Source organism: Hetaerina americana, unplaced genomic scaffold (assembly GCF_022747635.1).
Source record: "Hetaerina americana unplaced genomic scaffold, ioHetAmer1.1.p SCAF_7, whole genome shotgun sequence".
Taxonomy (NCBI): domain Eukaryota; kingdom Metazoa; phylum Arthropoda; class Insecta; order Odonata; family Calopterygidae; genus Hetaerina; species Hetaerina americana.
Genome location: NW_027287316.1, coordinates 11,827,952 through 11,851,200, shown reverse-complemented (window position 1 = coordinate 11,851,200; position 23,249 = coordinate 11,827,952). Strand labels below are relative to the sequence as shown.

At 36.7% G+C, this 23,249-nt stretch overlaps 3 protein-coding genes across 9 annotated transcripts in view; 2 read left to right on the top strand and 1 right to left on the bottom strand.

Moving 5' to 3' along the window:
• Positions 1-98: 98 nt before the first annotated feature.
• Dpck (Dephospho-CoA kinase) lies at positions 99-8,309 on the top strand. 7 transcript variants are annotated; one of them, XM_071595667.1, is made up of 6 exons: positions 103-123; positions 1,301-1,740; positions 4,253-4,413; positions 4,486-4,689; positions 4,765-4,852; positions 8,033-8,309. In XM_071595667.1, exons 2-6 carry the CDS (start codon positions 1,643-1,645, stop codon positions 8,307-8,309), a joined length of 828 nt encoding a protein of 275 aa, XP_071451768.1. In that variant the 5' UTR covers positions 103-123; positions 1,301-1,642. The 7 variants fall into 7 exon arrangements, with proteins under 7 accessions (XP_071451773.1, XP_071451768.1, XP_071451770.1 ...); XM_071595668.1 differs by lacking the exon at positions 103-123 and adding an exon at positions 130-383 and having other exon boundaries at positions 1,606-1,740; XM_071595666.1 differs by lacking the exon at positions 103-123 and adding an exon at positions 130-383.
• Positions 8,310-8,891: 582 nt separating this feature from the next.
• On the bottom strand, positions 8,892-16,141 carry LOC139696806 (zinc finger CCCH domain-containing protein 10-like). The gene is made up of 4 exons (XM_071595665.1): positions 15,458-16,141; positions 14,526-14,942; positions 10,117-10,413; positions 8,892-9,185 (listed from the first exon to the last, which is right to left on the bottom strand). The coding sequence occupies exons 1-4, from the start codon at positions 15,773-15,775 to the stop codon at positions 8,892-8,894; spliced, it is 1,326 nt and encodes a 441-aa protein (XP_071451766.1). The 5' UTR covers positions 15,776-16,141.
• Positions 16,142-16,202: 61 nt separating this feature from the next.
• The window catches only part of LOC139696805 (protein RCC2 homolog), a 29,786-nt gene continuing 22,739 nt past the window's right edge, over positions 16,203-23,249 (top strand). The window contains exons 1-2 of the mRNA XM_071595664.1: positions 16,203-16,488; positions 16,767-16,998. Of these exons, the coding sequence (XP_071451765.1) occupies positions 16,306-16,488; positions 16,767-16,998 (415 nt within the window). The 5' untranslated portion in view covers positions 16,203-16,305. The remainder of the gene's footprint in view (positions 16,489-16,766; positions 16,999-23,249) is intronic.

Below are 23,249 nucleotides of genomic sequence, written 5' to 3'. Positions count from 1 at the left end.
GTTCCAGCGAAACCACTCTTAATTTGTCAAATACGCTGTGTCCTGTGATTGCGAAATGAAGTTCTCATATTATACCCAATTGGCCCTCATTGCGCCGCTGTACGGTGATGTTGGCATTGATAGGTTAGTTCAAGGGAAAGTTTATTTTGTTAAGCTTTAAATGCGACTTTGAACGTCATTCAATGGGAAAATTAAGCTTCTGCTTGAGCAGGAAAGTGTTTCTGAACTCGAGATGTCACCAATCGAATATTTAACCGGAAGACATCGTGCTTGAGTTCTTGATGCGGTAAATTACGTGTGCACAAGCTTGCCTGTATTATACTGCATGTAGGACAACGAGATAGTTTATTTACTTGCTGACTAGTAATTACTGTGATTATCAGGTAATGGCAATGCACATATTTATTTTTCTTTGACGGTTGCAATTACTCGATACCTGCATGTTATCAATCTAGTTTAGGCAATTATTCTACAGTTTCTGTTGAAGCTCCTGTATCTGTTTACGGGGATGACGGGTTATCAGTAACTTCTAACTTATTTTTAATCACCAAATTAATGAACGAAATTGTCTTTTGGGGACTAGTGTCTACACCGCCTGCCACTGCATGAAATGAGTACTTGTGCAAATATTTGTGCACGCTGCCAGTATTCGAGCATTTTCATGTTTGTATTCATAAATTTACATATCGGTTTGTTCTTATTCTAAGCGGAAATTGTAATCATAGTCTTTTTAAGCTAACCTGAACGCCTTCGTGAACTACGATTTACGATAATAAGGAAATAATTCTACAAAAAATTAAAGTTATGGCACTGCTCAATACTGAATTGCCAGAGTGATACCTATAGCGGAAGATTGAAAAAAAAGTAATTTTTATGCTCCCCCGAAAGCCAGAATGTTCCTAAAGTGCTGTATTATCTGACATACCTATATTTTCCCTCAATAATGAAGTTATGTTTTGATCGATACATCTGCCATGATTTTAAGGCTTTTTACTGCATTTCATATGAACTCTGTGAAGGTATTTTGTTTTACCGTTGTTTTATTTCCATCTCAGCCTTGAGTTTTTGTAGATAATGACAGCAGCAGCATGCATTCACTCATGCAGGTATTTCACCCCTTGTTAAGTAAATTGAGAATAACTATTTAATGCATACCTTCATTGATTGAGCCATTAATAAAGATGGTGCACAATTATTATGTGGCCCAGGTTAAATGAATGTGTGGTGTACCTTTTAATTGCTTCAGAATTTTTATCAATGTTTGATTTTATTGATTAATGTCAGTTTTATATATTTTTAGGGCAAATCTCGGAAAACTATCATCTGGACATTGAGTGTATCTGCTGGGCGAATCATGTGCAGTTTATTTTTTAAATGTAGGGTTATTCATTGAACAATACTATTGTAGTTGAATTCGGCGAATAATATGGAGGCCAGCTTAATAAGTACCTTATTAGAGATGTATAAATTAAATGAAACCAACAATGATGTAGGATCTCAGCAACACCCCTAAAAGTTGCTTAAGATTGGCTGTTTCAAAAATATAGTTAGAGTGTATTATCTTTACAATAATTGCATGGGGATCTAAGAATGAGACTCTTGCAGCAATTCATTGCCTCTGGCTTTTGGAGTGTTGCTGCATATGAAGCATTATATGGTGCAGTGTTTCTCTGAGCATATTCAGATCAGAGTATCTTGGACACTCCTCATAGATCCTGAAGATGGTCACTACTGCATGAGGTAGATGCTGAGTCACATAGCACTCAATATGTAGCAACACACGATGGCTGTATTACTATGAATAGTTCGAAAGGAAAACAGTATGTTACTCTGGTGAATGTTGAAAATTTTGCGTAAAGGAGCCTGCTGAGTTACAAAAATGTTTGTGTCAACAAATAATTCATTCATTTAATCTAATCTTTGTTTTAATGCAAGCTAGGATAGATTAGAGTTCATGTCACAACTTATACACACTTTGATTAAATTGAAATAATAATTCAACTTTATTTACTCTTATGGCGCATTTTAATTCCTGCTAAGTTCCCTATGATTTCACAATTACAATATGACCATTATTTTATTCCTTTCTGTCTTCCACAACTTGATTTGAGTTTGCATATCATCAGCTCTTAAAACTTTTGCGGTCTTTGATGCCACCTCTTCAATGAATACACCCCTTTTCTTTTTCCTTCCTGACCACAGCTAAGCCTTATTGTGTTTCCTTCCCAGCAGCTAATATGCTCCTCCTTCCTCTAAACTCAGGTCTCAGAGGACTTTTGTCCTTGGGCTTTGTCCTTTTTGAACACGTTTTCACACCACACAACCGTATTCTATTGGCAGCATTTTTGTTCCTATCCATAGGGTCTCTGTCGTTAAGTCCTGTCATCTTGCAAGTGCTTCTGTTATTTGCATTATTTTCTTGATATCCCTATTGGTAGTACATTCTTTATTGGTTTCTTTGGGAATGTTAATTCCACATTCTGTAATTTTGATGCTTCCCGTGTGTAAACTTTTCTTCTTCATGAAAATATCAAGCTAGTCCTGTGGGGTAGAGCATTGGCCACTGACTGGTAGGCCAGCATTATATGGTTGACTCTCTGCATCCATCCCTGATGTCATCCTAGATGTGTGATTATTTTTCATATCAGTTCTTTCTGGAAGACCGCGGGTCTCTCTCAGAAAGGAACTAATCCCCATATCCTGATGGGTGAATTTCTCATGGCGTAGGGTTCAATGTTAGTGCTATAGTTATTTATCAACCGTCTCTTACTTTGATTACTCTGGTGTGCAGGATTTTTGTATCTAGAATTTCTGTATTTCCAGCTATTTCCATTTGGAATTTATTTTGATTCCTTGACTGACTAATTTACTAAGGTTTTGATGCTCGGTGACATAGGGTAATATTTATGATGCCTGCCATTAATTAATGGTTTCACAAAATGAAGTAATTCAATGTAAATCATGGCACTACTGACTGTAAAGCAATTTCTACCAGCCTTGAAACAAATGTAGACACTCTTATATAACTTAAAATATGAACTGTATGAATTTGACGAGTGACTAAAATTGGAATAGTACAATATTAACTTGCCAGATGACGTTTCAGAATTGAATATGCTATATAATGGTATCCAACTAAAAAGCATTCAGCTGTAGTTCTCTTGATGGTATTTGTTTTGAAGAAGCTGAAGTCAGTGGACAACCAAGCAGTCCCAGAACATGCTCTACAGGCAGTTCCAGTTGCTTTCAGTGGTTTTACAAGAGATGCCTGAAGTGTTTTTTTTAGCTAAGGAGAATAATGTTTGGAGCTATGTTTTATTTTAATGCCCATCCATCCTAATTTGCGCTCACTTTGTGTAAAATACCTTACAGACCATTGTCCTCCCATTTGTGTCATAATTTCCCTAAATTAATTTCCACAATACTGTCAAAAACATACCAAAATCCATAAAGAGACAATGACATCTTAATTATTTTCTGTTCATTTGAATTATTTACGTAATGGCAGTTGAAAAACATGAACCACTTGTATTTATTGAGGCAAAACCTAACCTTCCATAATGAAACATTAACATTTCTCTTCCATTCTACTAATAATTTACAATACCTCTATCACTGTACACAAAATCAATCATGTAGTCAAAAGTCAGTGAATTTAATTATTCAAGCTACTTTTTTTATCGGAATTTGAATTGACCTGTCAAAATCTTTCTACATCAAAAACTCCTCTTTGGTAACGTTGCTAACTTCCATCTTTTCCTAAATACATGTATTGGCAGGCATGCTAAAACATAACATGTGAATATTCCCCTTCTCAGAGCCCTGGAACTCCTGGAAGTGATAGCTATCATGAAATGTCAAATCATTTAGGCCTCTAAGGAAATAATTGCCCCTTGAATAAAAATATATAACAAAAGAACTCTATCAAATGCATTTAAATCTCCAAAAAATGTTGAAAAATCAAAAATATCTCATTTTTGGACTTAACATTTGCCAAGACCAAACTTTTTTGCACTAATATTTTTACCTGTCTCTAGCAAACTTCTTAAAAATGCCATCTTACCTGGTATAAGAGTACCAGTGCCAGGTGATGAGATAAGTTACCATTGGTATGCCAGGGTTTCATACTTTCTTCTCGTACTTTTAATGTAAAAGCCATACCGTACTCTTTCATAATTGATTTTTAAAATTGGATGCCTAATGCCGTTAGATTTAAAATCTCAAATCAATTAATATTTGATTTATTACTTAGCAGGAGTTGCCATTCACATCACTGGTGTCTTAATGTAACAAAATCCATTATGTTTATTGTTGGATTGACTGGAGGCATTGCCACTGGCAAGAGCTATGTGAGCTCAATCTTCCGAGAACATGGTATTACTGTCATTGATGCTGACACAATGGCACGAAAAGGTAATGTGCTATAAAAACATATAATTTTGTTTTTCTAAATACCATGCCATTAAAAAATAAATTAATTATTAGTTGTGGAGCCCGGAAAAAAGGCATGGAGTAAAATAAGAAAAGAATTTGGTGATGGAATATTTTACTCAAATGGGGAATTGGATCGAGAAGCATTGGGAGAGATTGTTTTTCAAGACATAGATAGAAGGAAAAAACTTAACCAAATAACACATCCAGAAATATACAAGGAAATGCTTTTTGCTGCTACCAAATGCTTTTTCAATGGTGAGTAATTCTTATTTTCTGCTTTAATATTTCTCCAAACTCAAACCATGTCTATGTGCAGAATTTTGGTTTCAGGTGAGAAATTCATTGTAATGGATCTTCCATTACTATATGAGACTGGAGCCATGTTAAAATATTTACACAAAGTCATCGTAGTTGACTGGTGAGTACATGTTTGCTTGTGGTGATGAGATAAGTATTTTCTCTACTCTGTTTTTGAAATTTAGAAAATTGCTGTATTGTTTGGATTGTATAAAAGGTATCGCTGAAAATGCAATTGAATCATTTCATTATTTTTATAGATATGCAGAATATTTTAATATTGAATGAAAATTTTAGAGGAATACTTTTGAACTTCTGTGTCTTGTAGGGGAAAAAGAAATATTTTAGTTCCACAAAATCCAATTTTTAATGGCCTTCATTAGCTCCAAAACCAAATATTTTTCAGCATCTCCCATAATTGAATGGTAGGGCATGTTGGACGTATTAATGAACCTTCTTCTGGAATGCACATATTATTTTTAGGGCTAGTTTTTACTAATTGAAATCATTTCATGGAAATCATTTGTGGAAGTCATACAGTAATTAATGCATAAAGTTCATCCCTCCTGTAAAACAATTCTACCCTTCCTCTACTTTCCATTTGCTAACTATATACATACATTCAGGAATTCCTTTCTTGTGAAAGTTATGCAGTTGCTGAATTCAGTGTCAAAGAGAAATTATTATCATATACCATTTAAAGCTAATGTTTGATTTAAAAGTATAAGTGCTGTAAGCTTTTTTGAGGGCACATAAGAAAGTTGCTGTAGAGTCTGCAAATGAACTTTCATCTCATGTTATTTTCTTGAAGGGTTTCAGCATTGCAAAACTGAATATCAGAAAATTTGTACTACCATTGTAACAAAATTTCTCACGATAAGTTCTAATTTTTTGTAAATGGCTAGGCAGCTGATGTGAGGTATTGCATTCCTGAAAATATTCACAAGCTCAAGTATCTTAGAAAGTCTTATTCTGGTGAACTAGACTGTGCTTGCATGCAGGATATAAAATCTGAAATGCAAAGGTAGACCATATCTTTGACTGCTTAGGTTTTAACTTGATTCTTCTAAAATGTGGTGATAATCAAAAGCATTGGTTAAACTTCTTGTACAAGAGTATTGAAAGTTTACAAACTGTGGAAGTTTGACCATGGGTATTTAAGAAACATTAATTGCATTTAGAATTTTAAACTGTGGCAATAATTTGCCATGCTTACTCCAGGCTTTTAGGGTGGGAAATCTTAACTTGAAGATAATTAGAGGAGAAGGAATGAATACTTCATTTAGGTGAGTTAATCAACATAGGTTTACAGGGATTTTCTAACATTTGTAGCTGTTCATGTATGATCTCCGCATGCAATTCAATTGTCAGATGCAATCATAAAAATGAAAGTCATCAAGTAATTAGTATCCATGGGAAGAAATATATCAATCATTTTAAATTCTAGGATATAATTTGGCACATTATAGCATTACCCAGACATCATTCACTACGTAAAGGTGGTGGTGTGTCGATTGTTTTAAGAGAGATACAAGTCACTATCACTAAATACCATTTCCAAGAGGCTAGATGAAAAAAAAGAGGATGGGTAGATCTGCAAGTTTCATCTGGACCTGAGTAAGAGACTTAGTCCCAATTACGGTTTCAAGCTAGCAATTAAATAGGGATGCTCTAACATTCTCCATGTGTAATTGTTAGTTCTTCAGTGGGCCACAAGAAATGAGCACTTGGTTTGGTAGTTAGACAAGGGATGTCATGTCTCATCTTGACAACCATAGATGTGACAAAAGAAATACTATATCCAAGTTTGGCTCCAGATCACTATACATGACAAGCATATTACACACGCGACTGGGTTGTCATGTTTTGTTCCTCTGCACTTAAGTTGCAGCTAAGAATTATTTTTGGCAAGGAGGGGTTTTAACTAATTATCAACATATTTTAAAATGGAATCCCATCCTGTAGATTTTAAAATTACCTTCCAAAGAAATGGTCTCTGCACAATTGGTATTTAGGTGTTAGGTTCAAAATTAAATTGACAATGGTGTTTTTTTAAACTACGTAATAAATAATCAGGGAAGGTAAGGTCTAATGTGCCTTTGCACTTCCCTGTATTACTAGGAATAGATATTTATATATTTAATTGTGAAATAAATCGTAAGGCTTCCTGAAAAATTTTTTATGCTGAGAACTCTCCTCTACTTTTTATATGGATCATTTAAAAATTAATACTTGATTAAAGAAGGGCTTTTAACTGTAAGGGGGAAAATGCATGCATTTATTTTGTAGTCAAATGATGCACCAACCAAAGATTTCCTGCACTTATACACGTTTATGTTTGGGAAATGTTTGTAACCATTGATCAATAGTCCATATGAAGTTAACACAGGTTTTTGGGGTTTTAATAGCAAAACAAATCCAGTAAAAATATGAGAATTAATGTTTTTTCATTTAAGTTCCTTTTGTTTTAAGGCATAGCTTGTGTGGCCCTCGAGATCCTGATGAGCCTATGTGTATTTTTTTCATCAGTTTTCCCAAGCGCTAAACACCATTCGGGTATGAGGAATACGGAAATCAAAATTCACTTTAATGATTGTCTTTGAATGACTCTAAGGTCACAATAGCTGCATAGCTTGGAGATTACTTGAATTATTAATGGGGTCCATCCATCAGCTGCATTTAATTGAATTACTTAATCCATGGAAATTTGGAGTGAAAAATTTGATGCTGGCACTTCATCGCAATATCATTAACATTAGCTAATATGAAATGCTTAAACAAATATTTGTCCATAGAGGGTAGATTCATAAAGAAAACTACATCAAGCTCAAATGCAAGAAATACCAAATCGCTCTTGTTTTTCATTAAAACAATTCACCATTGTAGCATGAAAATTCATAAATCCTTTGAAATATGCACATAATTGCATGTTTATAGCCAGAAAATATTTAAAAGTACTGAAAATTTCTCAGAATTTGACTTACATTTGACTTCTGATACAAATATATATACACCTATTTTTTTCAGTTCCCATTTTCTGTTTGCTAAAATTTTTCTTTTTATGAGGTATTTGGAAATATTTTTGATGAATGGATTCAACCAAGTTTTGAGTGAATTTTTTGCCTATAGCCAATTTTTTTATTTATCATATTTACAGTAAAAAGACATGTTCATTTGTTGCTTGACATTAATATATTACATCAATGAAAATATCCTAGACATACAAATGACCATCATTAGCTTCAAATAAAAAATAGACTTTCCATGGGGGTTCATTTATAGTTAGTATGATATTTTACAGTGAGAAGGAGTGCCAACTGGCACGCTTGAAGGCCAGAGGTCAGGGAATGTCTGAGTCTGCAGCCCTACAAAGAATTAATGCACAAATGCCTTTGGAGCAGAAATGTGAGAGAGCGCATTTTGTGGTTAACAACTCCGGCTCTGGAGAAGAAACTAGGCAGCAGGTCGAGGGCATCTTGTCTGTGCTGCACAAATCTCGTGCCTACTGGAGACTTCGTTTACTTTTCCTTGGGGTGATCACCTCCATATTTTTTCTTATGAAGGCTTTGATATGGTGACCTACTTGTAATCAACGTTAATCTGTAAATGACTTTATTCAGTCTCGAGGCCAGGTAGACAAAGCCTTTAGCATCTATTTCATTCACAATTTTGTAAGCAAAACAAAACTTTTTCAATGGTGGCCTAAGCAATTACCTCAAAGAGTTGAAAATGCAAAAAAATATATACATTGTCTATGTAGACCAAGCATGAATCAAGTTACATCACAATGAAAAATTTCACTAATTTCACCTTATTTCTACTGGAAGTCATTTTTAAAAAAAAATAGCATCAATAAGTTTGGCATCAACTCACAGCTTCTTTACGTTTTACCCTTATGAGTGAGTCTTACCCTGAGATTCTCATCATTAACTGCATGTATACCTCACCCTCAAATGCCAGGACATGCTCATCTCCATTACCCTTCAATAGGGATACTTTATCCCCCGTAAAGTACACAAATGCACAGCAATTACATGAGGAAGAGGCATTTTTTTTGGCTCCTTCCATCAGTTACAACATAAACCTGCACATATGCTTCAACAATACAAGCATGGAACCATGCACGTTATATGGCTTGGGACCCACAAGGGTGAAAACATTCATCGAGGAGGCATTGCACTCTGGAGGGTAGGCCTCATCCCTTGCGTTACAATGGAGTATGAGACAAGGGGTGAAGATGCACTGATGGACAGTGGGCAGGGTGGCTGTTGCTGTCCAGGTCCTGGCTGTGGTGCCACCACCCTTGGTGCTGGGCCAGCACCAGGAGGAGGGGGCTGTCCTCCTGCACCGGGCCCTGGGCCAGGGGGAGGTGGGGGCCTCCCGGGGGCCGGAGGCCCAGCAGCCATGGTGACCACTGGAAGTGCTTGTGCGATGCTCACTGATGCCATTGACACCTGGGGACAGCAGAGTCATGCTTTAATCACAGCTGTGTCTCACATATGCCATTGTGACCAATTTAAGTGACATTGTGAAGCTGCAGTCCCAGATTGGAGGAGAGTTTTTAATTTACATTTATTATGCCACTTTTAAAGATGTTGCACATCTATAAAATAATTATAACAGACTTTTCAACAGTTCAATGCAAATGTTTACATAGATATTCAATGTTAAATTTTTTGAAGTCTATCTTGTTAGTTTTTATCATTATAAAAGGAACTTAAGTGGGGTTCTGCATTTATGTGAATTAAAGGGCAAAGTGATGTATTTGATACCTTCTTTCTTGTTACCATTTCAATTACTCAAGTGTCCATGCAAGGCATGGGTGCACATCTTGTAACATCTAATACTGTTTTCAATAAAAAAAGTACCGATTTTAGTACTTACCCATGAGTTTAACTTAATGAAAAATATATCACTACTAAACTGAATTATACACAATCATTCAATGCACAATAGCAAATTGATCATATAAAACTGCATAGCGCAAAGAAATGGAAGACTTCATTAATTGTAAAATTCACTCGACTTCTCAAGTGATAATATGGTTCACTATACTACTAATAATTGTGCTGAAAAATGGTGGCCTTAAGCAGAATAACTGGAGTTCTATAATTTTAAAGACTCGAGTTTTTGTTAAGATCCAATAAGAAGTACATATATATGCATAGGCCAAACATTTATCAATAACTGATCTCTTTGTTGGAAAGATGCAGATTTAAGCAGGCAAACAAAAGCTCAAAATGAATTTATCGTAGTGTTAATGATGAAGCTGTAACTTATCATTGGGTGTTTATGAAGGAGTAAAAATAATTTACAAAGGATTCTCCTGTGATGGTATGTATTTCGAAAGAAGCAAAGGCTTGAAAGATTCAGAGAAATGCAAACCTGAGCCATTGACACTGGAGCCAGGGTTGGTGTAACTGTAGCAATGGAGACCGGAACTGTTGCCACTGCACGCAACGCCAACGCTGTCTGTTGTTGTGCAGGACCTGCACCATTGGTTGCAGGTTGTCCTCCAAGTGGCTGATGCACCTGAACTGTGGCAGGAGCAGCTGCAGCACTGGTTATGGCTACCGCTGGTACCGTTACTGCCGTGACTGTGCCAGCAGCAGCTTGCTTGCTCAGTCGCAGTTGGGCATTTTGCTCCAGTAAGAACTCATTTGTGGCAGAGAGTCCAGTCACCTACAAGGATGATCATTCACGGAATGAGAATCCATGCATTCTGCTCAAAGATGAACCTCTTTATCACCGAGCTGCATGGCAATGTCACTTTTCATCGAGGAAATGTTTTTTTGGTTGTTATCTCTTCTCTTGCATGACATATTGAAACAGTATCACATCCAGGTCATCAAGTGATCAGCTGTAACTAAATGGCTTAGATGAGCTACAATGAATTTCTGTTTAGTTACAATGAATACATACTGCACATATTGATATGCTGAATCCTGTTCATTATAATAGGTTTATGCAACCTCATTGCAGTAAGTTTGAAATAAAGCTACTAGTTTTTACACCATGTGATGAATGAACCTTTAATATAATTAATAGTGGGGAAGCCAATCAAGACTTTTAAGCATTTAATTTTTCCACTGAACAAACAATATTCAAGTAAATACCTCATTCTCTTTGAATTTTATACTTTTTATATTCATTCTGTATGATTTTTCTAGTGAAATATTTATTTATAGCTACCATAGTAGTTATTCAAGATGGAGCATCAGGTTGAACACATCAGTGACAGGATCTTTCTCATGGTGACCCAGTGCTTCAGATGAAGATTTCTTCTCATGGAAAGTTTAAATTAGAGCATCCAGAGGACCCTATTGCAAAACCAGACCATATCCTATTTTGGAGACGAAAAATCCATGACAACTGGGGCACAATCAAGAAATTACTTGGACAAGTACATTTTATTAAACCCTTGTTTTGAAATATTGATGCTCTGTTCCTCAATGATGTGAAAGTTGAAAGTTAATACTGATATGAAGTATTGAAATTAAATTTAAAATACTTCGCTTTCGACACCAGTATATACATTAACTTCCAAAGGCAGAATACAAATTTAATATCATTTATCTAACCTTTCTCCTGGCAAAATAGCGTGTGCCATTTTTTACAATGCTCTTTCTTCGCATACTATTATTACTCCATAGCCACAATGCCAATGGATATAAGCAATGGATGTAATTAGGATTCTCCACAAATCAGAAGTGATACAAAAAATATACAAGGATAATTGTCTTGTGAGCAGAATAATAATCTGGTGTTGTCGGTTTGCTGATATTTTCACAAATAGAGAATATGCATTTTGAATCCCCCCTGGTGTCTCATAAAATACTCATCATTATACCAGTTTTTAATAGCCTTCAGCGTAATCTACTTCAGTGATTTTTATTCTAATGTTAAAGTAATTGCACCTGAAATGTGCAAATAAAAACTGCAGTGTTGTAGTCATCTAAACTTAACCTTAGCTTACAGTTTATGTTAAGGGAAGGACTGACTTGACGGAGCATTTGAAAGTGAGAATGCAGTTACTGAGATTGTATCTAGTAAGTAAAAATATGGTAGTTCAAGTATGTACATAACTAAATAACTAAATATATGGTATAACATCATCAGGTGATGATGTTATACCATAACGAAACCTAGGTCGTAAATAAAAGTTTTTTATGTGGAAAAGTGAAGTATTTTAAATTTAATTTCAATATGAAGAATTTCCACCAAGTGATGCCAGAAACTGTTTTACTGAAATGAAGTATTGCTATAGTTATGTACATACTTGAACTTAATGCCATTCAAACTCCTACAAGATGAATTACAAGGTGCCCAGGAATAAAACCGGATCCAATCAAAACAAATTATCCAACCCCCTGAGCCATGGTTCCACTATCATAGATGGAGAGTAGACTTTTAGATGGAACCTACATTTCTTTAGCATGGTGAAAAAAAGTTACTGTCAATTAATTTGTCTTCCATATGAGAAGTTGCAATATAACATCCCATGAGATATCAATTAGTTGGCCAATTTTATCTATTTTCTTCTGATTGCTCTTATTAGGTAATTTCCTATTTTGATATTTTGGATACTTGTTTTGTTACAGACAGGTGGGTCTTGCATTCAAATCTAGGCAACGCTTCTGGACATCCCCTGCCAGGCTGTTTGATGTTATGGTAAACTGCAGCTAGCACAAGGAAAGGTATTGGAATTCCTCCAGCGAATGTGTGAATTTTGCCCTATGCTGAGCTTGATACCAGATTAGCTCTACTTTTAACTCCCAAATACAAGTACTAGTTTAAGACTGGTTACAGCATAACCATTTTTTCTGGATCCCAAGTCGACAGACACTCTTTCCCAATTTCTTTTGTTCCATCAACCTCATAGGCTGGAATCATATAGTCTTGTGATGAAAGATAATGAAATTGATAGTTAAGCATTTTTCAGGAAACAATCATTCGACAACATAGCAAATACTGGATATTTACTTAATGGAAAATGCTTGAATTTTACTCAATATTGGCAAAATCTTCTGAATTTATTAATTCCTTATTTTGAATCATAAAACGCCGAGCACATAGGCACACAAACAGAAATATGGAATATTAATTAAATGCTGAACCATAAGTTATAATGCTTTGGCACTGCCCCACCTCTCAATAAGTTACTGGCATCATCACTACCTGTTAAATATTTTTATTCCGTTTTTGCCACTATTTGAATATATAGTGATAGTCATGAAGTACCTGTCTAGGATTTGTAAATTGTGTGGCTTTTCACAACTTTTTCAATAATTCAGGCTATTTGTTGATTTTTTCCTTGTCTATTCCCATGTTTTTAAGAATTGAGTGGCCCCTGAAGATGATGACCTGGCATCCACGTCCTATTTTCCACAGCAATTAATTGCATACACCACACATGTGGTGTATGCAATGGATTGCTGTGGAAAATAATAATTTATTATTATTTCAAATACATTTTCAAGAGTTAAAGCTGACCAACCTACGTAAATATCATCTTTGATTCAAAATAGATTAAATAACAACAAAAGACAATCTTTGTTAATGCGCCTAGAGAATAAAAATGGGTATTTTTAAAACAAGCATTCAATGCAAAGATAAGTTTAGAGGCCTGGTCCAAAATGATTTCTTTTGCAGAAAATCAATTGGTGACCTTCCATTGATTATATTGATAAAGACAGATTGAATCCCAATTTGGATATTATCTATTTTCATTTTTTGTTACTCTATCAGAAAAACATTAGAAGTGATTTTACAATTATCTTTCTTTGATATCAATTTACAGTGGGTTGGTTCACTTACCTATAGAACCTTGTTGTGTTATTCCATTTTTCTCTGTCCATGTCTATGTCAGACCAAGCCACGACAAATATACATCCTCCCATCTCCATGATCCAATATGCTAACTGATAGTATTACTTTTAATCTTTTCAACCTAATCTGCCAATAATGATAGATTTCATTATTATGTGAACAGGAATTTTTTTTATGCAAGCATACAATTGCTACCGTGACTCTCAAGAGTAATGATCCTCTTTTTGTGAAGTTTTTCAAATATCATTGAATAGGGGGGACAGTATACACATATTATTGAATTATGCTATTAATCATCAAAGCCTATAATTTTCTACTAGACATCATAACTTTACGAGCAGCAGAAGAAGATGACTCAACTCATGACTGCCTAATCTCATAACTTAGTAAATGTAGTTGTACCATAGTTCATAAATTATGTTGCTTTCGCCAATGATGGGACATGGAGAAACAGCAACAGGGTGGCAGAAACGAGGGGGGGATGGAATTACTGTTCTTATGCCAATGGTATTAGAGTGACTCAACTTCCTGCCACTGATTTCCTCAAAATGTATCATAGTGGAATAAGTACAGCTAATTTATTAATTGGGCCATGTGAATTGCTGGTGTTCAACCTTAGTGGCATCTAATTTGGTTATACAATTAACCAATCATAAAGCAATGGAATCAAACTCCCCTTTTCATGCAAGGGAACTGAACTGAAACAATAATATCAAATATAAACCATAGAAATATTTTACACTCCAAATATCAAATAATTTTGGAGCATGACTAGAATTGATTCTGGTGAAAAAATACCCTCTCAAAAGAAACATTATGGAATATTAAAAATAATGAGAATTCGAAATCAAAAGAATCATAAAATTTAGAAAAAGGAAGTGTTTTGGGAACCAGGAGGGCCTGCTGCACCGCTGATGGAATGATGCCACGGGGTTTGGCATGCATGAGGGGCAATTTTCGCGAACCTGTTTCCTCAGCTCGTCTATCCTCCTCCTCAGGACGGCGTTCTCGTCCTCCAACATCCTGGCCTCGGCCCTCCTCGCCGCGGCCCCCGCCTCAGGGTAGTATAATATCTGCGGCGGTGGTGGTGGAGGGGGTGGCTGCGGCACGGGGGGGCAATGCCGGCGGCGTCTCTTTGCGGCGGGTCCTCCTCCCCCCCCTCCAGGTGCATCCACCCGGACTCTGTTCACGGGCTCCATCACGACGCTCCCCACCCCCTCACACACCGGGACGTTGGCGGCGGCGTCTGGGGCAGGTGCTGGGGGAGGGAGGTGGCGGAATCTGCACCTGGTGGGGCCTCTTCGGCATTCTCCTTTGAGATGGTCCTTGCAAATGGGGACTTCGACTTCCGTCACGAGATGAGGCGGCAGCTCCCCGGTTGCCTTTTGCAAGTGGGGAAAACAGAACAAGCTCTTCAAAACAAACGGCCACGGAGCGACGAGCTCCTCTCTACGGAAGGGCTGGCGGCGTTCTCCGCGTTGGGTTCAAGGTCAAGCGTGCACAAAATAATAAACAGAATGCGAGGGCGGCCCTAATCAAAAAAAAAACCTTCGCAATATTTCCTGCCTTCCTCATTCGAAGATTCTACGACATCAAACAACTTTTAAAAAATATTAAACATTTTTCGTTTCATTGTCTCCTATGATAAAAAAGTCTGTTTGCGTTAGTAAAAATTACAAATTTAAAGCAGCCATTACAATGTAACTATTACACACGACTAGGGTAAAACTGTAGAGGAATTACCAGGGAAATATAACCTATGATAGCAGCTATTTCTGAAAAAAGTATTCAATCTGGTATTTAATGGGGGTTTGCAAATATAATTGTTCAGGATGATTCCAGCAACAAATTACCGAAATCCGGTATATATCGAACACTTTGATGAGGAAATAATTACCTTATAATACTCCTCTTCTTCACGAGTGCAATGCACAAACTTGCAAGCACTGCGGGTACACTGTTTGTTCTGAAAGTCATGGCAAAACGTGTACTCCAATTTCTGAACAACTGGCTGAATGATTGCCACTGGTCCGTTTACCACATTTATTTCTTGCCGTAAGCCCACAGCCGAGGTATCTTTTTCTTCGGGGTGCAAATATTTGCAACGTTTTCCACGACGACAAACGTTTCTAAGGAAGTCACGACACACATTTTCTGATTCACAGTCACCATTGTCGGAGATTGAAGAGTTATTTTCCTCACCTATCATCTTCATAGGAACGACTATTTGTAAAAGAGACAGAGCGATTCCACAATATCCACCACTGGAGCACCTCCTCGTTGAGGGATAGCTATGAAATTGTGTTCCTAGTATGGTGTATAAAGCAATACGATGATAATATCACCTTGTTTTGACGGAAAGGTGTTATGAAGCTTCGAAAGAAGCTTGACCTTCGACTATAAAAGGAAGTTACGCTCGTGTTTTTCACAGGTTCTCGGATGCGAAATTAATAAAAATAATTATCAGTCGATACAAAACTGTAGTTACTATTTCGTTCCACCAAATTATACCTGATTATTAATTTTTTAAATCGGACTTGTCACCAAAACACTAATCTACAACTCCCAATAATCTTAGACACTATTCTTACTCCGAAGTAGTTCGTTTATTCAACACGTAGCGGCGTGTATATCACTGAATAAAGCCAAAGGAACAATAACCGGTAAGCTCCTGAAAGCTATTGAAGAGTCGGGCAATCAATAGCTTGAATTACCCGTGTAATATTGATATAAAATCGAGTGATTATGTCTACAAAACGGAAGAATGAAGAGGTTGAGGACTCCAATAATAAGGAGATGAAATTAGAAGAATCGAAAGAAAACGACGAAGAAGTTGACAAACCTGAATCGCCTAAACCCTCAGATAATGGAGAAGGAAGTCGCGATGGTTTTGGCACGGGCGTCGATCAAGCTGACAAAAACAAGTTGGTAGGTGATACGCATGCGTGTCATTTTAACCATGCCCAACACCTAATCTAGTTGAAACAAACAGGTGTTGGTTGTGCACCACATCCTGATTACTATTATTTTGCCTATAAACAAAAGCCTTAATTGCAAGGGTATGATCGAATCATGTTTTACTGTGGTTTGAAGTTGCCTTTTTCAGTGTTGATTAATTTTCTTATATGTTATGTACTCTTTAAGCAATAATTTTCGGACTAGAATTCTAACGTGACGTATCTCATTATGTTGGCAAACCTCGATAGAAAGTGAAGGGGTCAGAGCACAATGGCACACTTCTCATCTGTGGTAGCACTAATTGGGATCTTATCGGTCGAAGAGAACTCCCCAAGAATTGCAAAGCTACTTCTGGAAGAAATTTGTGGGTTCCCCATAAATTTGGTCCCTTGAGTGGAGTGAAAATACGTTTTGTGGCCACGGGAAACACGTGCGCACATAACGTTGCCGTAACCGAGGATGGAAGACTTTTGAGCTGGGGTGAGTGTTTTGCTTTTTTACGGTAGTACTCCTATTGAGTATGGTCAGTTCTGCATCCATTCCTTGTATTTTCCATTCTCACAAAGACTCACTGTTCCTCATATATGCTTTAACGAAATCTTCGTATTGCGAACGCGGAATCACAACGCCTTTGTGTTCGAATTTTGCTTGAAACCTTTTTTCACGTCGTTTATTCCCTACCCCGTATGCGGCGTTCTGCAGCTTTGCGTACTTTTTTTTTAGAATTTCGATGCCCAAACGTGGAAAAATGACGAAAACATTCGGTAAATAACCTTGCACGATGAGCCCAAAGCGTTTTAAAATTGTTTTTGTAGTTGTTAAAATGTATTTACAATGAGGAAGTTTAATTTGGAATTGGCCATTTTCAAAAAGTTGTCAGTCAAGGAGAGCATACTGACGCCTAATTAATCAATCGCGTTAATCAGTCTTAAAATTTTAAATGTAATATATATTTGATTAATTTGTGCCATAATGTTGTTTCGAACCAGGAAAAGTAATGTGAGGCATTTTGATAGATGCGATAAGGCGTTTTTCAAAATTTCCACGAAATAATTTCATACTATTATTTTAATTGTATTTTTTGTAAATGTAATATAACTCCCGGAAGGAATGTAACATGTAATGGAATATTTTTGTTATTTTTAATATTTTTCATTCCTCTGGTGATCCTTGTTTGGATTTTTATGGTTGATTATTAATATTTTTCCACAATTTAAACGGATAGGTGAACTCGAAATGAAAAGGGTTGATAAATGTATGTTAATAATTTATTCATACTACATATTTATGTTAGGTTTTTAATGTTAAAACGAAGCAGATCAGTCATATTTTAGAGTTCAAACGCATATTACTTGATATATTTTTATTCCCTTATCACCTTTTTGATTTTTGTGTCCGAGTTTCCTTTTTCATCGTTAATATGTTTTTTCAATAATATAATTGTATTTTCGTAATCGTGTTAATGATTGATGACTTTTTTCTGACAGATGCATTTTACTAATGCTATCGTGTCGAATCACCAAGGAAGTTTTAAAATTACGTTTTGCCATCATGTAAAATGAATGAGAAAAAGTGTTTACCAAACAATCAAATCCTAAAGCAGAACATAAATCTCACGTTCACGTGTACTTAATGCAAGCATTTAGGGTAGTTGCATTTCAATCCGGTTAACTGCTTATCCATGGAGCTTAACGATTAAAGTTTCAGTGCCTTGGCTAGATATTCAGATTAGTTCACAGATGCAGATTAATCATTGTAGATTGGATATCACTGTTTTAATTAATGCGACTGGCACTTGGTTAGGTTGCTTTCTTTGAATTTTCTTTATAAATATTATTAAACCATTTTTAACATAACTTCTCTTCTATAGCATAAAGCTTCTTAGTTTACTGTAAGTAAGAAGAAGATTGGTGTAATACTTTTTTTATTTAACGACTTTATTTGGGGCGAGATTGAGACTTTATTATCCCTTCTTCGACGTAACTTTTAAACATCAAATTGATGACTCTAACAATTCCTAGGTAGAAAACAACTAGGTGGGAATTGAACCCTCGATCTCTGGGGTGACGTGTGAGAATGTTACCCCAGTGCCACCAGAGTAGATTTGTTTGTGGGTACAGTTTTTATAACTCTGGATTCGGAGTGAGTGGTACATTTGGTCACAGACACATAGGTGTTGGTATCCCTCAAGCAATATCTATCAATAGTCATTCATGCCCGGTTTCCAAGATCAAATGTAGTGGGGACTTTAATATAAAATTACTTTCAACATATAGCTTCAGCTTGGGTCAACTTTTCAAGTGCAAGAGATAATTTGGGTGAATTTATGTGAGCCTAAGCTAGATGAAAATTATATGCATACATTCTTTTCACACCTCTATTTCTGGGTGGGCAGAATCAAGAGTAAAGACCAGATTTTAAATGTATTTACTGAGTGAAGGTGAGGGAATCGTGGATTGTTAGCATTACGAAATTGTGAGACAGAATCCAGGATTAATGTTATGTGCATTTTCATTATTATATGCCAAACAATTTCCTTGTGTAGCAAAATTTACTGTCCTAAATTTTTTGAACCAGTTAAAAAGGTTTTGTGGTACCAGGAATCACATGTTAGTGGGCTACATTAGTGAAATATGAGGAATGGTTGTAGTGATTTCCCTAGCCATCCTGTTAATTGTGATAACGCCAAATCTAATCAAGACCCTTTCCCAGTTATCCTCATTCATGCTAAGGAATCAAATTCTCAAGGGACATAATTTATCATTGTGGCCATCATCATTGGGGATCAGTTTAAGACCACATACGGTGTCTTATGCTTGGAAAATAGTCGTCATTATTTGGTTGACAGGATTTTTAGCTATTATGTTGTCTCATATTGGACACATTGGTGTGAAAACGTATAGATTTTTACAGTCTATTAAAAACCCTGCTACTCCACTCGTCAATGTATATTTCACTTCCACAAGAATTTTTTCACCCATGTGTGGCATCATCATTTGGTTTTACTGGGGGGAAGTTCCTTGCATTGTAATGCCTGTGGTATCCCAGGAAGATCTGATGTTCAAAAGAATCAGATAGGTTGGGTGGTGGTGATGGAATCGAACCCATACTCTGCCATGAGTAGGCCAGTGCTCAGCCAACTGCACTGCTATGAACCCCCATTGAACTGATGTTGCATGTGAAGTACTATAAATATTATTGGTACAAGCTATAAGGAATAACCTCAATGACTTTGCTCGCAGTCAAATAATGCATTAATTGGTCTGAATGGCCAATTCTCACAACTGAGTACCATATCATCATTGGGGTATCCTTACTGGAAGGGGATTGTTGTCAACAAAATCTTGACTTGGCCAAATGTACAAAAGTCGGCTGCAACTGTTAGCCTAAGGACAGAGAATTACGAGATAACATCGAGGTCCGATAAGTTTAATGGAATTGAGCAAGAAAGTTAAAAAGGGTGTTTATTCAGTGAATGTTTTTGTAAAATGGGATGAATAAAGTGGGTTTTTTGCTGCGGTAGTTAGAGTGATTTACAGGGAATGGGTGAAGATAAAATGTGGGCAGGTACAGTGATGAGCTGAGAGTAGAATTTGAATTATTATTATATAAATCTTGTTGGAATTGGACAATTGTCCTGGTGGCACCTCTACCATCACAAAAGGTCTGGGTTCACACCATACCTACGATGCTCAGTCCATCGCCGCACTCCGTCCATAATCATACGCTCTTTGATTTCATATACCGTTCATAATCACGCCCCATTAACACATCATTCACTTTTGCAATACAACTTATCATGCTCTCTGCATCTCATTCAAACAATATTGTAATAAGTACAATAGTATAATGATCACTAATCAATAAAGTTTACCACCCAGTGGCTGCTTCACACTTAATCTTAAAACTCCTAAAATTGGATGGAAAGAGCTTAAACAAACCTCCAGGCAGCTGGTTCCATTCAATAATAATTCTATTTAAAAATAAGAGTATTTTTTCTTATTTGTTTTTTGTGTTCTTATTTTCATTTAAAAACTGTGGTAGTTTTTTCCGTTAAAGTTTGGTTTTTCTATCTCTTTCCATGAATCTTCCCACGCTTCGTCATTTCTAATAATTCTATTCATCATTCCTAGCCTACTCCTTGTTCTTCTATTTTGCAAACTCTCCCATTCCAGTGTATCCAAAATTTCCATAACACTATCTGTTCTTTTGTACCTTCCGAGTACATATCTCGCTGCCTTTCTTCGAACTTTTTCTATCTGTAAAATATGTCCCACCTCATATGGATCCGATGCTGTGGACGAGCATTAATTGATGAATACTTGGAATGAACTATGGAATATCAAGATGTGGGAGAAGTAGCCCAGTATGCCGTGTTAAGCCATTGACTTGGAGTCATGGGTTCAATTCTGGGTTCAACTCTGGGCACCCCAGTTCACTGAAGCCGTGTGATTTTTCAAATGCCAGATTTTAATGGGAAATACAGAGAATAGAGCGCTAGTGATGGGTCAACCTTGAATGAGAAAATCATATTACTTGGGTCTTGAGAAATTTTGAATGATCCATATAGTCAGTCACTCAGGTAAGTGAACAAATCTTATTGGCTGATCATGAATAAAATCAAATCTTTTGCCAATCACAGGTTGTCTGTCAGATGTTGATGATATTGGTCACAGGTTTAGTCGACAGATCATGAATGATATGTGTTACAACTCTTCAACATTTGTGGGTGATGTAATGAAATCAATCTAATATTATTTTGGGTGGTCAAAATTAGTGTGGATGAGAAGTCTTTCGTTCCTGATTGAATAATGAAACTATTACATTGATTGAAAACCTAATGGAAGTGATCAGCATGATCAAAATCAATCACTCGGGTATGTGTTGCTATTGGGTAATGATAGTCTATCAAAAGGGAGCCGACCGACCGCCGAGGTCATTTGCTTTGTTAGGGATAGTTAGGATAAGGTAATTTGGTAGAGGTGGGATTTTCAGGGATTAGGGAAGGTTGGAGAGAAACTTATTAACCTCCTCTTAACAAAAAGGGTCCAAAGTTTAACCTCCCTTCTGATACATTAAGTAAAAAACCATAGGCAGCAATCAAACCGAAGGTTGGTTAGGTAGGTTCACCCAGTATACTAAGCCCTACGGCGTGTGAAATTCACACATCAGTGTAGGGGGGCCAGTTCCTTTCCCTGAGCCGGTTATGGTTTCCCAATAGGTGGAGCTGCAGGTGCACAGAGTTACTTGCCCGGGAATCGACCCCGGGCCCCCTGGTCAGTTGTCCAACGCTCTACCCCTGGATTAGTGTGACCCACGATTGGGATGTCACTCTACTTAATAAAAACGCCACGGGGATTCGAACCCGGACCTATGGAGTGGGAGGCCTAGCCATCGTATATACCAACCTGAACACGTCTTTACTGGTATAACAACTGGTGGCGAATGTCGATCTGTGCTCGAACAATAAATATTATGTTTATGTGTCGTCAAACGCATTTCATATCGGCAACTCTTCGATGATTTTTCACTCAGCGTGCAGCATATTGGATTGCGAGCTGGGAAATATAGTATACTCCTGATGTTCTTTAGTTTTCGCGCTTTATTCTGGAATTAGTGTTTTTTTTACTTCTACAGGACCCGCGGGCGTCAGAATTGTTTCTCTCTCTCTGCATCGGTTCTTTTTAGTACCTTTTACCTATTCGATTATTTATTTATCTATTTCGATTATTCTCATTAAGCTCTCTTTTACGAAGACTTGCGGGTTTTTTTATCACGAATTATTCGTTTAGTGTGAGGAAGGGCGAATTTGTTTGACGCAGGCGCCCCCGTATCTTTCTATTCCAAATATTGGATGCGTCATAGCGAGCTCCATGAAGCGACGGCCTTCCCGCTGACTGGGCTTTTAAAGGAGCCGCGCGGGAATTCGTGGAAAGTCCTTGGCAGCGATTATCTTATCGTTCGATTCCACAATTCCTCCCCTTCGACCTTCCTGGAATTTTAATGTCTGCTCTTCTATTATTTTAATGGTTTTACGTTTTGTCGACATTATTTGGCATCCGGAAACAATGAAGAAAGAAGTTTTTTATTTGAAAATAAATATTATTATAAATGTAAAAATTGTTTTCTAAGTATGTAGAAAACATGTGTGCAGAAGAAATGTGTGAAAACGACGGAAGCATCCGGGAGTGCATTCTGCATCCCATGTTTATGCCACTGAAGTGAAATCTTAGAGAAGTCTTACCACGTAATTTGTATTTTGATTTGATAAATTTTTCCCGAACCAACGGGTGTTACTACCAAGGAGATACAGGCGAAATCGCCACGACATTCTCGCCAAATTAGCGGTGTTAAGAAAGCTCGCTATTCCATTACCACGGGTACTTTAATATATTTACTATAAACAAGACCGGTTTATATCGTAAAATAGGTATTTGAACTCGGGGATTTCTAGTAGATATTCTCTCTTTCACTGACCATTCCGCACGGACGTCCCAAGCGTTCGCATAACATTTTTTCAGGGGGCTGTTTGAGGAATGTTCTTATGCCAAAATAAAGTTAATCGACAATCTTGAAAAATGTTTTATCATTATCTGCTTTCAGTGAAATATATAAGTCTTATGTTTTAATCATTAAGGTTCGCTCGCCAACTTATCGGTTGTGTGACTTTGGTTTGAACATTAACTTAATTGCAATAATTGCGACCGAGGAGTTGTATACACCGTTACTTG